At 37.6% G+C, this 13,444-nt stretch overlaps 1 protein-coding gene across 1 annotated transcript; it reads left to right on the top strand.

The window, feature by feature from the left end:
- The first annotated feature begins 668 nt into the window (after positions 1 to 668).
- LOC126637610 (guanine nucleotide-binding protein G(q) subunit alpha-like) lies at positions 669 to 13,200 on the top strand. The gene is made up of 3 exons (XM_050310983.1): positions 669 to 689; positions 5,156 to 5,309; positions 11,223 to 13,200. The coding sequence occupies exons 2-3, from the start codon at positions 5,162 to 5,164 to the stop codon at positions 11,411 to 11,413; spliced, it is 339 nt and encodes a 112-aa protein (XP_050166940.1). The 5' UTR covers positions 669 to 689; positions 5,156 to 5,161; the 3' UTR covers positions 11,414 to 13,200.
- The last annotated feature ends 244 nt before the right edge of the window (positions 13,201 to 13,444 follow it).

Genomic DNA, 13,444 nt, shown 5'->3' with positions numbered 1-13,444 from the left:
CAACCAAGGATCTCACAGAGCTGCCTGGTGACGGGCACTGGACATTACAAGTTCTACTCCTTCAGTGATCCAACAGCGCCACCTGGTGACTACAATAGGACACTACAAGTTTTTTTTTCACACCTTTAGTGACCCAACAGCGCCACCTGGTGAATGGTACAGGACATTACAAATTTTGCATCTCCAGTGACCCGATGGCGCCCCCTGCTGACTGTGGTTGGAACTGCACCAAAGGGTGCAAGAAATTGAACTATTTTCCTTTTGCCGGTTTATCGGTTTTGTTCTTGAAGGGGATTATTGGTGGGTATAGGAGTATTACTTAGTTATTTTACTTGGTTTTTTTCGTGTTCCTGTTGATACACACATACCTTTTAATAAAGGGCTGTTATTTTCCCTTTTCCATAATTTGTTTTCCTTCAATCGAAGCCTCTTAATTTTGGATTTATAATTGCTTGGAAAGAGAAGTTTGGGTCTTTTCCTCCTAATTCATCCTCAGCAAAAGACCCTTGTCTCATTTAAACTGGGACACAGGGAAAGGGGAAAAACCTGATAAACATTTTTATTTACTTCCTAAGGAGGACCTCAGTTTTGGAAAGACCATCCACCTGAAGGTAGCAATTACAGGGATGGAATGGAAGAGTTAAATCCTACAGGATTTATCATTGCTAAGATATCAGAAGAAGATACAGGTATGCTCTTGTTTTTAGAGCATGTTAGGTATTTTATTTTCTCAAACCTCAATAGTTAGAGATACCATTGTCCACAGTGTGAGTGTAGTTTGTGACAGTAAAATCCGAAACAAAACCACAGAAAACAAAACTAATAAAAAAAACCCTCTGTGAATTTAGGACATGTACTTCATTTTTTCCCCTCCTCTGACTTCCCTCAAGTTTTAACTATGGTATTGTTATTAGGTCTGTATATTACAAAGTTATAAAAGGAAAGGTCGTGATTGTGCTTTAACAATTAACCTAAGAGCTTATGTTTTATGCTAAACTTTGTTGACATTTCAGTTTTTCTCCTTTTTGAATGAAATTCTTGCACCATTGAAATCCGTGCAACTGATTGCAAAAAAATCAAAGATTTTACTTCTCTGCCTTAGTTTCTTCATCTATAAATTTGTCTATTTACTTTCACTCACTGCTCCAACATGGTGTAAAGTTTAATAAATTGCTTGAAGATTCTGTGGTGATACAAGATAACTAAACTATCAATTTCTACAGAATTGAATTTTTTAGGTGGTGAGTTTTTTTACCAGTCCCTATATTCCATTCTTATGCAGATCACTTTAAAATGTAAATTAATATAAGTGAAAATAAACTTATAGTAAAACTGTCTGAGTTTTCTTACAGAATGATACATACATTAGCAACAAAAGGAGGGTTAAGAAGAATCTCTATCCTTTATTGGATGAGGGCAGAAACATAGTGACAAAGGATGAGGAAAAGGATGAGGAAAAGGATGAGGTACTTAATGCCTTCTTTGCCTCAGTCTTTATTAACAACAGTTGTACACAGGGTACCCAGACTGCTGAGCTGGAAGACAGAGACAGGGAGCAGAATGAAGACCTCATAATCCAAGGGGAAAGGGTTAAAGACCTGCTATACCATTTAGACACACATAAATCTATGGGGTGAATAGGATCCACCCAAATGTACTGGTGGCAGGTTCTGCTTGACTAACTTGATCTCCTTCTATGACAGGGTGACCCAGTGGGGATGTTGTTCACCTGGACTTTAGCAAAACCTTTGAGACCATTTCCCGCAGCATTGTCCAGGAGAAACTGTCTGGACAGGTATATTTTCTGGGTAAAAATCTGGTTGGATAACCAGGCCCAAAGACTTGTAGTAAATAGTGATAAATCCAGTTGGTGGCCAGTCACTAGTGGAGGTCCCCAGGGCTCAGTACTGGGCACAGTTCTGTTTAATATCTTTATCAATGGTCTGGATGATGAGATTGGGTGCACCTTCAGTAAATTAGCAGAAAACACCAAGTTGGGCAGGAGTGTTGATCTACTTGAGGGTAGGAAAGGTCTACAGAGGGATCTGAACAGGTTGGATAGATGGGTCAAGGCCAATTTTATGAGGTTCAACAAGGCCAAGTGCCAGGTCTTGCACTTGGGTCATAACTCCATGCAATGCTATAGGCCTGGGGAAGCTGCCCAACAGAAAAGGATGTGGGGGTATTGGTTGACAGCCAGATGAATGTGAGTCAGCAGTGTGCCCAGGTGGGCAAGAAGGCCAATGGTGTCTTGGCTTGTATCAGAAATAGTGTGGCCAGCAGGACTAGGGAAGTGATCATCCCTTTGTACTGTGCACTCGTAAGGCTGCACCTTGAATACTGTGCTCAGTTTTGGGCCTCTCACTACAAGAAAAACATTGAGGTGCTGGAGCACATCCAAAGAAGAGTAACAAAGCTGATGAAGGATCTGGAACATAAGTCCTTTGAGGAGCAGCAGAGGGTAATGAGTTTTTTTAGTCTGGAGAATAGAAGGCTCAGTAAAGACCTTATTGCTCTCTACAAGTATTTGAAAGGAGGTGTCAGTCTCTTGTCCTATGTAACAATCAACAGAATATGAGGAAACAGCGTCAAGTTGAGCCAGGGGAGGTTCATGTTGGTTATTAGGAAAAAATTCTTCACTGAGTTATCAAGCATTGGAACAGGTTGCCCAGGGGAGTGTTAGTCACCATCCCTGGGGTATTTAAAAAATGTGCAGATGTGACACTTAAAGACATGCTTTAGTGGTGGACTTAGGTTAACAGTTGGACTTGATAATCTTTGAGGCCTTTTCCAATTTAAACAATTCTATGATTCTATGGTTCAGCAACATCAGAATCCACAAGATTCACTTAAATTTTGTTCTCTAGAAGCCTGTTTGGTGGTGAAACATGTTTTCAGGAGGCAGTTCCTAAAAAGAAACTTCCATAGGTAGCTAATCAGGCCTGCCTTAGAGTTTTCAAATAATAAAGAAGTAGAGTTAATTCCTGGTTCTAAACTCAATTTGTTCTGACTTTGTATTAACCGCATTGTCGTGGTTTTGCCCTGGCTCAATTTATTTTTACACTCCCCATACAATTACTATCAGTTGAGAGAAGGTTTATGCAGACAAAAAGAGACTGAATTGAAAAAAAAGTATGAGTATTTATTATTAACAAGCTAAAATTAAAGAATTATATCTACAACAATTCTACTTAAGTAAAAGGTATTATGTATTTACAGAAGATACTTCTCCCCCCACCTTCCTTTATATCAGTCCAAGGAGGAGAAGCAGTCCTTTTTCATTCTCGGAATTCCAGCTTTCTCTTTCTCTCCAGTAACTCTGCAGCACTCTCTTCGCAGTTGGAACTCCTTTATCTCTCTCTCATTCTGTGTTGGCCTCCAGGGCTGGGTCTACCCCCCCCCCCTCCTGGGCTAAAACCGAAGGCTGGGGGTTACCCAGGTCCTGAAGGGTCTCCTTCCATAGGTTTGCAAGGGGACACTTGCTTACTATGGATCTTCTTCCACAGGGTTACAGGGGATAATGGTTTAAGAGTTCACCCCTGTTTCCCTATGGAGGTCCCTCCCCATGGGAGAACAGTCCTTGATTGACTTCTCGGCATGGGTCTAGTCTGGATCCCTTACTCGGATCCCAATATCCCACCTGAGCCATCTTCTGCTCCAGCGTAGGCCCTCATCCCCCTCAGGGTCATAAATCTTCAACAGCAGCAGCATGGATTTCTCACTGAGATCCCAAGCTTATCCGAACCGTCTCGCTCCGGCATAAGCATCGTCCCCTTCAAGGGTCACAAAGTCTTCAACAGGACTCTGCCTTACCCGAGCCGCTTCTGCTCCAGCATAAGGCTTTCTCTGTTAAAGTCACAAATCTCTGATACATCTATAAGCTCCTCTGCGAGCCGCATGGGGGGTCTCCTCACCCCAACAAACTTTCACAGGTAGCAGGGATTTTATTTTTCAGTCTTTACCCTGCTGAAGGGAGGGAGAGTGAAAGGGAGAAAAAGCAGCTCTCCCCCCTTCGAACCTTTCTTCTCTCTCCTCTGGCTGCCAGCTTTGACCTTGAAAATCTTTTATCTCTTCGCTGGAATTTCTCTGCAGTGGTTTCTGTCCAAGCAGTTCGTTTTTTAAACCTTTTTTTTTTCTTCACTCTCTCAAAAGAGAGAAGGGAGGCTTCAGTACTACACCTGCCCCCCCCCGACCCAAGCCGGGGGAAGGAGGGGGCCTTGACCCTCCTCGGGCCCGCTACTCTTCTACATGGCTGCTGCTCTTAATTTTCACTGCGCAACCAACCTTCTCTTCCGTTTTCTTAAAGATGTAATTAGCAAAGGCGTCACTGAACTTTTTGATTGTTTTTTTTGTCCGGAAATCACTTGGACAAAACCATCCTCAGCTCCAGGGATGGACTGGTGGGCAAAACCACGACACGCATCATGTCAGATTAACAGTTCTTCAGAATTGTATCAAACCACACAGAATTTTACAGTGTCAGGAAACCCTTGCAAACAGAACTGTATGCTTCACTTATTTACATTTTCTCTATCATGTAAAATGCTTTGCAGGAGCAATTAACAAGGCTTAAGTAAAGGCTAACCCAATGACGTTAGAAACAACTTTACCATTTGTAAGATTTTATGTCATAAGCCTTTGATTTGGGCATATTCTCAGGTTATCAATGAGTAAATTCTAAATTTACCTGGAAATATTTTAACTTTGATCTCTTTCAAAAAAATAAGGTTTACTTGTATTTAAAGTTCAGGAAACTCATATAAAATAAATAAGGTTCTTAAACCTTGGTTATTATGTCTTGATGTACACTTATCTATGCCTTGAACCACATGCATTTCAGAACCCATGAATTTATTGGTTGATCATAACTGTGCATAGTCAGTATTTACAACAGAACCTGTTACAAGTATCAAGTCCATGACCTGTGTTCTAAAGAATCATGCTTGTGTCAATGAGTTTGCAAAAGGAAATTGCCTGCATATTTAATATACCTATGAACTGTAAAGGAATCAGTTAAATCTTACATTTTGGTAAGAAGATGTAAAATGTGAAATGGATCTGTTTATCAAATAAAATGGAATTGCATGGATTGATTTTAAAAAATAATAAAATGTTTCACAACTGTATACATTTATCTCTCTTTTTTTAATTCCAGAATCGAATGGAAGAAAGCAAAGCACTCTTTAGGACAATTATCACATATCCATGGTTCCAGAATTCTTCGGTTATTCTGTTCTTAAATAAAAAAGATCTCTTAGAGGAGAAAATTATGTACTCCCATTTAGTTGATTATTTCCCAGAATATGATGGTAAGTATATTGCCACCAGAGCTCATTTAAACTGCAATAATGACAAAATGTAATAACCTTGCCCTTATTTTGCTTAGAGGCTCTTAAGACAATCACCTATTATTCATTACACTCATTTTCTTCTTTACAAATTGTACTTAGTACACCAAATGGTTAGTTTGTAGTTGAATGACTTACTGTTCATGGGGTTTTCTAAATTATATAAAAAGTAAAAAATTAATAAAATATCAATTTTTAATGCTCCAAATTTTTAAAGTCACTGAAGTCTTGTGAAACTCTTTAGATTTCTAGGATTTCGTCTTGTACCTCCATTAATTGTGGATAAGATGGCAGTACCTTTCATGTGAAATTATTGATTATAAATGAGTAACATAATATTAGCAATGCACCTTATTCTGTCCTTGTTCATAAGTTGGGGTGAGGATTTGAACTGAAGTATAAAACTAAAATTATATAAAAATACATTTCTCATTCTACACATTATTTTTGTTTTCTACACATTAATTTTTGTTTTGTGCTTGTTTGTGTTTTGTTGCTTTTTTGTTTAAGGTTGGATATCTGAAGATAAGTGTCCTAAATTCTCTGTGGCCGTCAAAGAAACCAGTATCATTCCTCCCACCCTTTCATTGTACCATTTCTTCTTTGTTTCCATTATTTTAATTTTATGTTACTTATGTGAAGTTTAATGGGCTTGTCCCAGAAAACATTACATGGAACAAACAGCTGTTTCTAACGAAGTTGTATTACAGAAAGTTCTCTTGAGGTAAAAAGTTAGGTATTCTAAGGTAATTGAGTGGAGGCTTCAAATTCATATAATAATATCTCTTTTGTCTCACCAGAGAGTGAAAAGCAGATTCAAAAGCTACAAAAAAAGATTAAACCTCTCATTTTCAAAACTAGATAAAAGAAAAAAGTTTCAGGTTTTTCCTGTTTGAGAGGAAAGAATGTGTTCACAGTGAACAACCTGCAGGATCAGACCATACTTATTTATGAGTCAGTGTAAGTTTAGTTTGATAGTACTAAACAGAACTGACAGTTTTAATAGAATATATTCTTGTCTTTTCAAGTTACAAGTGTAACAGGTGCCTTAGATGACATCCTGCAGGTGAGAAGGTTGTATGGGCCCTTCTGTTATGAGCACTCAGGTGGAGATACACCTGTGTTAAAAGCTTGTCCAGAAAAAAAAAACAGACAAAATTCGTGCAAAATTGAGGTTGGAAGGGACCTCTGAAGATCATCTAGTCCAACCCCCCTGCTCAAACAAGGTCACCTAGTGCCTGTTTCCCAGGAATATGTCCAGATAGCTTTTGAATATCTACAACCTCTCTGAGCAACCTATCTCAGTGCTTAATCACCCTCACGGTAAAAAAGGGGTTTTTGATGTTCAGATGGAACCTCCTGTGTTTCATCTTGTTCCCATCACTTCTTGTCCTGTAACTGGGCACCATCAACAAGAGTTTGGCTCCATCTTCTTTGCACCCTCCCTTCAGGTATTTGTATACATTGATGAGATCTCCATCTGAGCCTTCTCTAGGTTAAACAGTCATTTCCTCCAGTCCCTTAATCATCTTAGTGGCCCTTGGTTGGACTTTCTCCAGTATGTCCATGTCTTCTTGTACTGAGGAGCCCAGAACTGGACACAGAACTCCAGGTGTGGCCTCGCCAGTGCTGATTAGAAGGAAAGGATAACCTCCCTTGACCTGCTGGCAACATTCCTCCTAATGCAGCCCAGGATACCATTAACCTTCTTCGTGTCAAGGGCACATTGCTAGCTCATGTTCAACCTAGTATCCACTAGTACCCTCAGATCTTTTTCTGCCAAGCTGCTTTCTAGTTGGGTGGCCCCAGAATATATTGGTGCCTAGGCTTGTTACTCTTCATGTACAGGACTTGGCACTTCCCTTTGTTGAACTTCATGAGATTCCTGTCAGCTCATTTGTCCAACCTGTTGAGGTCCCTCGGGATGTAGCCACTCCACCCTGTTTTGTGTCAACAAGAAACACGCTGAGGGTACACTCTGCTCCCTTATCCAGATCATTAAAGAAGATGATAAACAGGACTGGATCCAGTATTGACCACTGGGGTACCCCACTAGTTACTGTCCTCCAACTAGACTTTGTGCCACTGATCACCAGACATTCAGCCAGTTTTCAGTCCCACTCACTGTCTGCCATCCAGTGCATACTTCATCAGCTTCCCTATGAAGATCTTATGTGAGACAATGTCAAAAACCTTACTGAAGTCCAGTGTTCTCCCCTCATCAACCAGGCCAGTTATTTCATCATAAAAAGTTGTCAGGTTTTCAATCAGTCAACTCAGAGAAACCCTCTTTCTCTTCTCCTTTGCTATGGGTAAAGGAAACAAAAAAAGGTTATGGACAAGTAGGGCCATAACCAGTAAACCAGACCTGAGAGTCTTTCAGTGTTACTCTAATTCTGCAGATCTTGCTGGACTTAACCCCTTAGACAAGGTTATGGTTTGATCTGATTTCTTTTGGTGGAAAGATGGGGTGGGTGACTGTTGTGGTTTACCCCCAGTTGGCAACTAAGTATCATGTAGTTGCTTGCTCACTCCTCCCTGCCTGGGGAGAAGAATCAGAAAAAAAGCTAAACCCTATGATTTGAGATAAAAACAGTTTAATAATTAAAATAAAATAAAATATAGTAATAATACTAACAATAATAATAATAGTAATGAAAAGGACAAAGAATAAAAACAATTGATGTACAATAAAAGCAATTAATGCACAATATAATTGCTCACCACCCACTAACTGATGCCCAGCCCATCCCCAAGCAATGATTGGCCCCTTCTGGCTAACTTCCCCCAGTTTATATACTGGACATGGCATTCTATGATATAGAATATTCCTTTGTCCAGTTCAGGTCAACTGTATTGGCTGTGCTCCCTCCCAGCTTCTTGTGCAGCTCTACACTGGCAGAACATGAGACACTGAAAAGCCCTTGACTCACTGTTCAGCAACAACCAAAACATCAGCATGTTATCAGCATTATTCTAATATTAAATTCAAAACACAGCACTGTACCAGCTACAGAAAATGAACTCTATCCCAGCCAAAACCAAGACAGTCACACACTCTTTGGGTTGCACAGGTCACTATGTGGTCCTCTCTGCTGTTCCAACACCCTGTTTGGAGATGTTGAAGACGGACACATTTGGAGAACTGATCAGAATTAGGTATTTTTTAGATGGATCACTTTTCCCATGTGGGCAGTACAATGGAGAAAGTCGCATAGGAATGAGAAATGGTAACCAGGATGGCAAAATGGACTGATTAAACTAAGCAGTTGTACTGCACAATATGTCATAACATTGGATGAGAGATTGAAATGTGCTCAAGGGTCAGAGTATCACATGAAGGTATGCTTTCACAGATCATACTAAAAGATCAGTTCCAAGACTGGAATAAAGTGCTGGGAGAGGGGAAAAAGACAAAAAGGGGCCATGTTTGTGAAGGAAAGAAGAAAATATCTATCCACAGGAGCACACTCCCCTCCAGAGTCTTCAAAGAAAATAAATGATTACACTTACCAAGCTAAGTAGGCAAACTAAATTACAAATACTTTTTATATAGGACTTGACTATTTTAAGACTTCTAAATAGGGAACAATGGACAAGAAACATATTGATTTTTATTATAATTATTTTCCAAGATTATTTAGATCATAACCACCTAGCATTGTAAATCTAGCAGTAGTTCATTCCCTTTTTTTAGATACCTGAGGTGGAAAATTTTCTTTTTAATCTTAGTTTTCCATACTTGAATTCCAGTCAGAAAAAAATTAAATTACATTATAATAAGCAGACATGTTATTAGGCAAGCAAAATTTGGATACAGGCTTTGAATAGTGCAATAGATTTTGAGAGGGACAACCCTGCCTGTGCCTTACCACTGTAAAACCGTTTAACAAAATTATAGGAAGTTGATTAAAACAATAAATGGCTAATTTTGATGAAATCATTGTCTTTGAAAGTCTAGGAGTCTCCTTTACAAATATTTAAGCTTATTAAGAGTAAAAAAAAATAGTAGGGAAATTTAGCTTTACTACTGTTTCTATAGAATATGTGATGAAGCTAAAGGCTAGAATCTGTTGTGTTTAGAAATTTAAAACATTTTGAAGTCCTCTTTGTCCTAGTTCAGAGAACTTATTATCTGTTTACATGTTGTTCTTTACATCTCAGTGTGTGAACCAAATACATGCAGGCAACCAAGATGAACACAATCTACAGCTGAAGTGTGAAGAGTAGATTTATTCCATCACCTTACTGGCAAACAGGGACACATACGCTGCTAAGTTTAGTCCATCTTAGCAGGGGCAAAAAGCATGCGGGGCTTTTCCTGACCTCAACATAACAAAGGGCCTGGTGCATGCGCAATACTTCACGAGACTGATCTCCTCTGTGCTTTTTATGATCTCTCTCTCTCCCAACAGGAGGCTCAAACCTGTCTGTGAGAGATGTCTCTTTAAGTTTCTGATAGCTTTTATGTTATCTCTACAGAAGTTCTGTTTCTCAAAACAGGTAGAGGGTAATCAGCAGTAAATATGTGAAGTTTCCCACACTGCTACATAGTCATCTTGATCGAAAACAGCTCTATTTTTCTCTCCTTGACAAATCTTACACTTTTCAACCCTTTCCTCCCCACACTCAGAAAATGTGTATTCTGTGTATGTGTCTATATATACACATACATATTCATGTACATACACCAAGATATTGTAGAATCATGTTCTCCTTCCACAAGGCTTTGCAACCAGTAAATATCAGAAAGCATTTTATCTTCTGTGCTTCCTTTTCTACCTAATTTGTGTGTTTATGCAAATTAGAAATGCTTAAAATTGTATTTAAATATTAAAAATAAGTTTTATTGTGCAGTCATTGAAAGTTATGTGGGCACATACCCCCTAAGTACAGATTTCATAACCAATGAAGGACAGAACTATATAACAACTGAGCGCTAGTATTTATAGTCATGTAACAAGACCAGGACTAATGAGGAGATAAGAGGAGGTGGCACAGCAAACATACATGTTCTGTAGAAACCCACATTGCAGAAACAGGAGGACAAGGGAATAGTGGTCTATGAAAATTGCACTGGAACAGTATATGTATAGGAAAAAAATAGTTTGTGACTAATGTTCCTGCTTCTGTGTTGCTCTTTTGACTGAACATGAACAAATCCTCAGACTTATAGATTGGAAGTCATTATTTTGCCTTCTGCCTTGTGCAAAGCAGAACATGTAGTTTGGTTACATAGACTTTGTGTTCTTCTGAGAATTACAGAGTTTGTTGAAATTTAATAGGATTGTTATGCATAATTTAGATAATTGATTTGTTAGAACAATAACTTTGCAATTGAACAGCTTCAACTAGCAAGCATGTATATTTTACCATCACTGAAGTAAATTAAATTCTGTTGGGGACAGTGTCAGATCAGGTAAAAATGTAACTTGATTATGCTACATTTTAAAGGAACGTACTTAAGTATAGTTTAAATACAGTAGATATAGACTGAAAATGGGCCAAATCTATTAATTTTTAATATATTTATAAAGTAACTAATTCTTCTGTTGTTCATTTTGTGGGATTATAGATCATCAATTTCACCTCTCCATTTTAAACATCTTATGGAAGAAAGAGGATAGTCAGAAGGAAAAGAACAACTCTTGTATGATCAACTTCTGCAATTTCCTTCCATTTTTATTTTTTAAAAGTTCCTATTGGGAAAATATAGTATATGATAGTATTTATTAGCAAAATTTTTCTCTTCCTCTCTTATACAAGGATCACAGACTGAGTCTTCTGTTTTCTGCTCATGAGGTTCCCCTCCTAAATAAGCTCAAATATTGAATTGACTTTAGGAGAAACTGACTTTTTCTTCTTCATTATCAGGACCACAACGGGATGCACAAGCGGCACGAGAGTTCATCTTGAAGATGTTTGTAGACCTGAATCCAGACAGTGACAAAATTATCTATTCTCACTTCACTTGTGCTACAGACACAGAGAATATACGCTTCGTCTTTGCTGCTGTCAAGGACACAATTCTACAGTTAAACCTGAAGGAGTACAACCTGGTCTAACTGTGCCTAAGAGGCCCTCCAAGACCACCTTTGCGTGATTGAAGATGTACAAGACGGACTACATTATCTGTGAAAATAAATTACATAATACTAATTTATTGTCAGCCGGGACTCTGTGAGTGTTCACAGAGTTTTTAGTTAACATTATGATTTTATTTAAACCATATGGAGGAAAAGCAAAAGATGCTGAAATACATTCACAGTACATTTTCTTTTTTTTTCAGCAAAATCCTGTGACTCAGTTGTTTTTAAATTTTCAGTCATACACTCACAAAGGATAACAGGTTTTTGCTATTGAAGCAAAATCAAGCTGGTTTCCTCTTTCGTCCCCCCCTTATGTTTTTAAAGGTGCAATGACCATTTTACTAGTTGCATTCCTTGATGAAATATTTTCTGTTGAGTGATTTGGTCAGTAAAACTGCTAACATCAGAACTGAAGTTTTCAATCATTCAAATTTTACAGAATGTACTTTCTCTGAAGGATAAAAAGTACTGATAGTGGGATTTTTTAAATTCTTAAAATGAATGTTCTCATTCTGTCTTCACTTCTGAGACTAGAATGTTGGGAACTGCAAAATAGAAATAGTTGTGTATGAATTTAGAATTTAAGCATACTTTCACAGTTCAGAAAGATGCATAGAAGACAGTAATGAAAGACACAAAGATGGGATGTTCATGGAATATCATAGAATGTCTTTTTAATTACTATGTGCCATTATTATCTCTTTTCTTTATTCACAAATGCCAAACAGAAATGCCATGGACACTACATTTTCCCCAGTGTCTACAGCCTGAAACAGGGGTGGGGTTTTATTTTTCAGTTTTGTGCATTTTTTCTTAAGTTAGAACTTTTGTAAAGTGTGTTTTTCCACAGTAGAAAAAATATTTTTTGTTGTATAAAATCTTGCCAAATCTGGCTTTTTATAAAACAAATACTTTCAAAACATAAGATACCAATGGAAATGCCAAACTAATGAATTGGGAACTGACCTGATTGAGTCAACTACCAGATGATAAATAAACATAGTTTCAGCTCATATATTCCCATTTCTAGAAAGTGTTCCATTTTCGAATGCCAAAAACAACAGCATGAGTGAATATGCTACTTGGTATACATGTATAGAAGACAGTTTAATTCTCTCCTTATGTCAGAAATGTCATGAGATTTCATACAATGTTTTCTCTAATAATATCAAAGCACCTTTTACAGCATGAAATTATTGATGAATGATCACATTAAGAAACCTTTCTTGATAAGGTTGTCTCTTAACTGATTCACAGACATTTGATAGGTTTTATGCAAAAAAGCCTTTCTTGATGTTCTTAAGAAAGATTTCTTAATGTAAATCACTCTTGAAATTTAAACATGCAAATTTTTAATAACAAAAATGTAACACACATCAATGAGCAGCTTAGGTTAAAAGGTATTTTTTTGACCAGGTGCATGATTGCTAGCAAACTACAGAGAACTCTGAAGTCAGACGTAATGGATTAATTACAATGCCAAGTAGCAATAGGGTGCACTTAGCACAGAAATTGCTGCCTCTCAGCAGCAAAGGAGAGGTGGAAAAAGAATGACTTGTTATTTGAGTAATAAAGTTAACAATAAATACTAATGAGGTGTTTTTCATCCTTAACCCTCCCAACTCCAACAATAATAAAAATAGTTGTTATTTTTTGTTCCCTCCTAAAACACCTTATAATTAAAAACCAATTTTAGGTATAATGTAATTATGAATGCTATAGTCCTTGTACATACATATATATATATGTCAGCATCCATATTGGTTTTGTAATCATTCATTTTTTGCAAATTGAATGTGATGTGTTGATATGTATCTATGTAATTGTATCGCATGTCTTATAACTAATTCACATTTGAAATAATGTTATTTCATTTACTTTTCTAAAAGAAGAATGTAAATTTTTTCAGTTTATTCCTGACTAGGTATTTGCTGTTTTTATTTAAAAAGCAAAAAAAAAGTACAGAGTTGTACTAGTATCATGCTATATAAAATCATTTGTACATTC

Source organism: Myiozetetes cayanensis, unplaced genomic scaffold, assembly GCF_022539395.1.
Source record: "Myiozetetes cayanensis isolate MyiCay16 unplaced genomic scaffold, myiCay2020 scf153, whole genome shotgun sequence".
Taxonomy (NCBI): Eukaryota; Metazoa; Chordata; class Aves; order Passeriformes; family Tyrannidae; genus Myiozetetes; species Myiozetetes cayanensis.
Note: the sequence above shows the minus strand (reverse complement) of the source record. Positions and strands in the feature narration are given on the sequence as shown.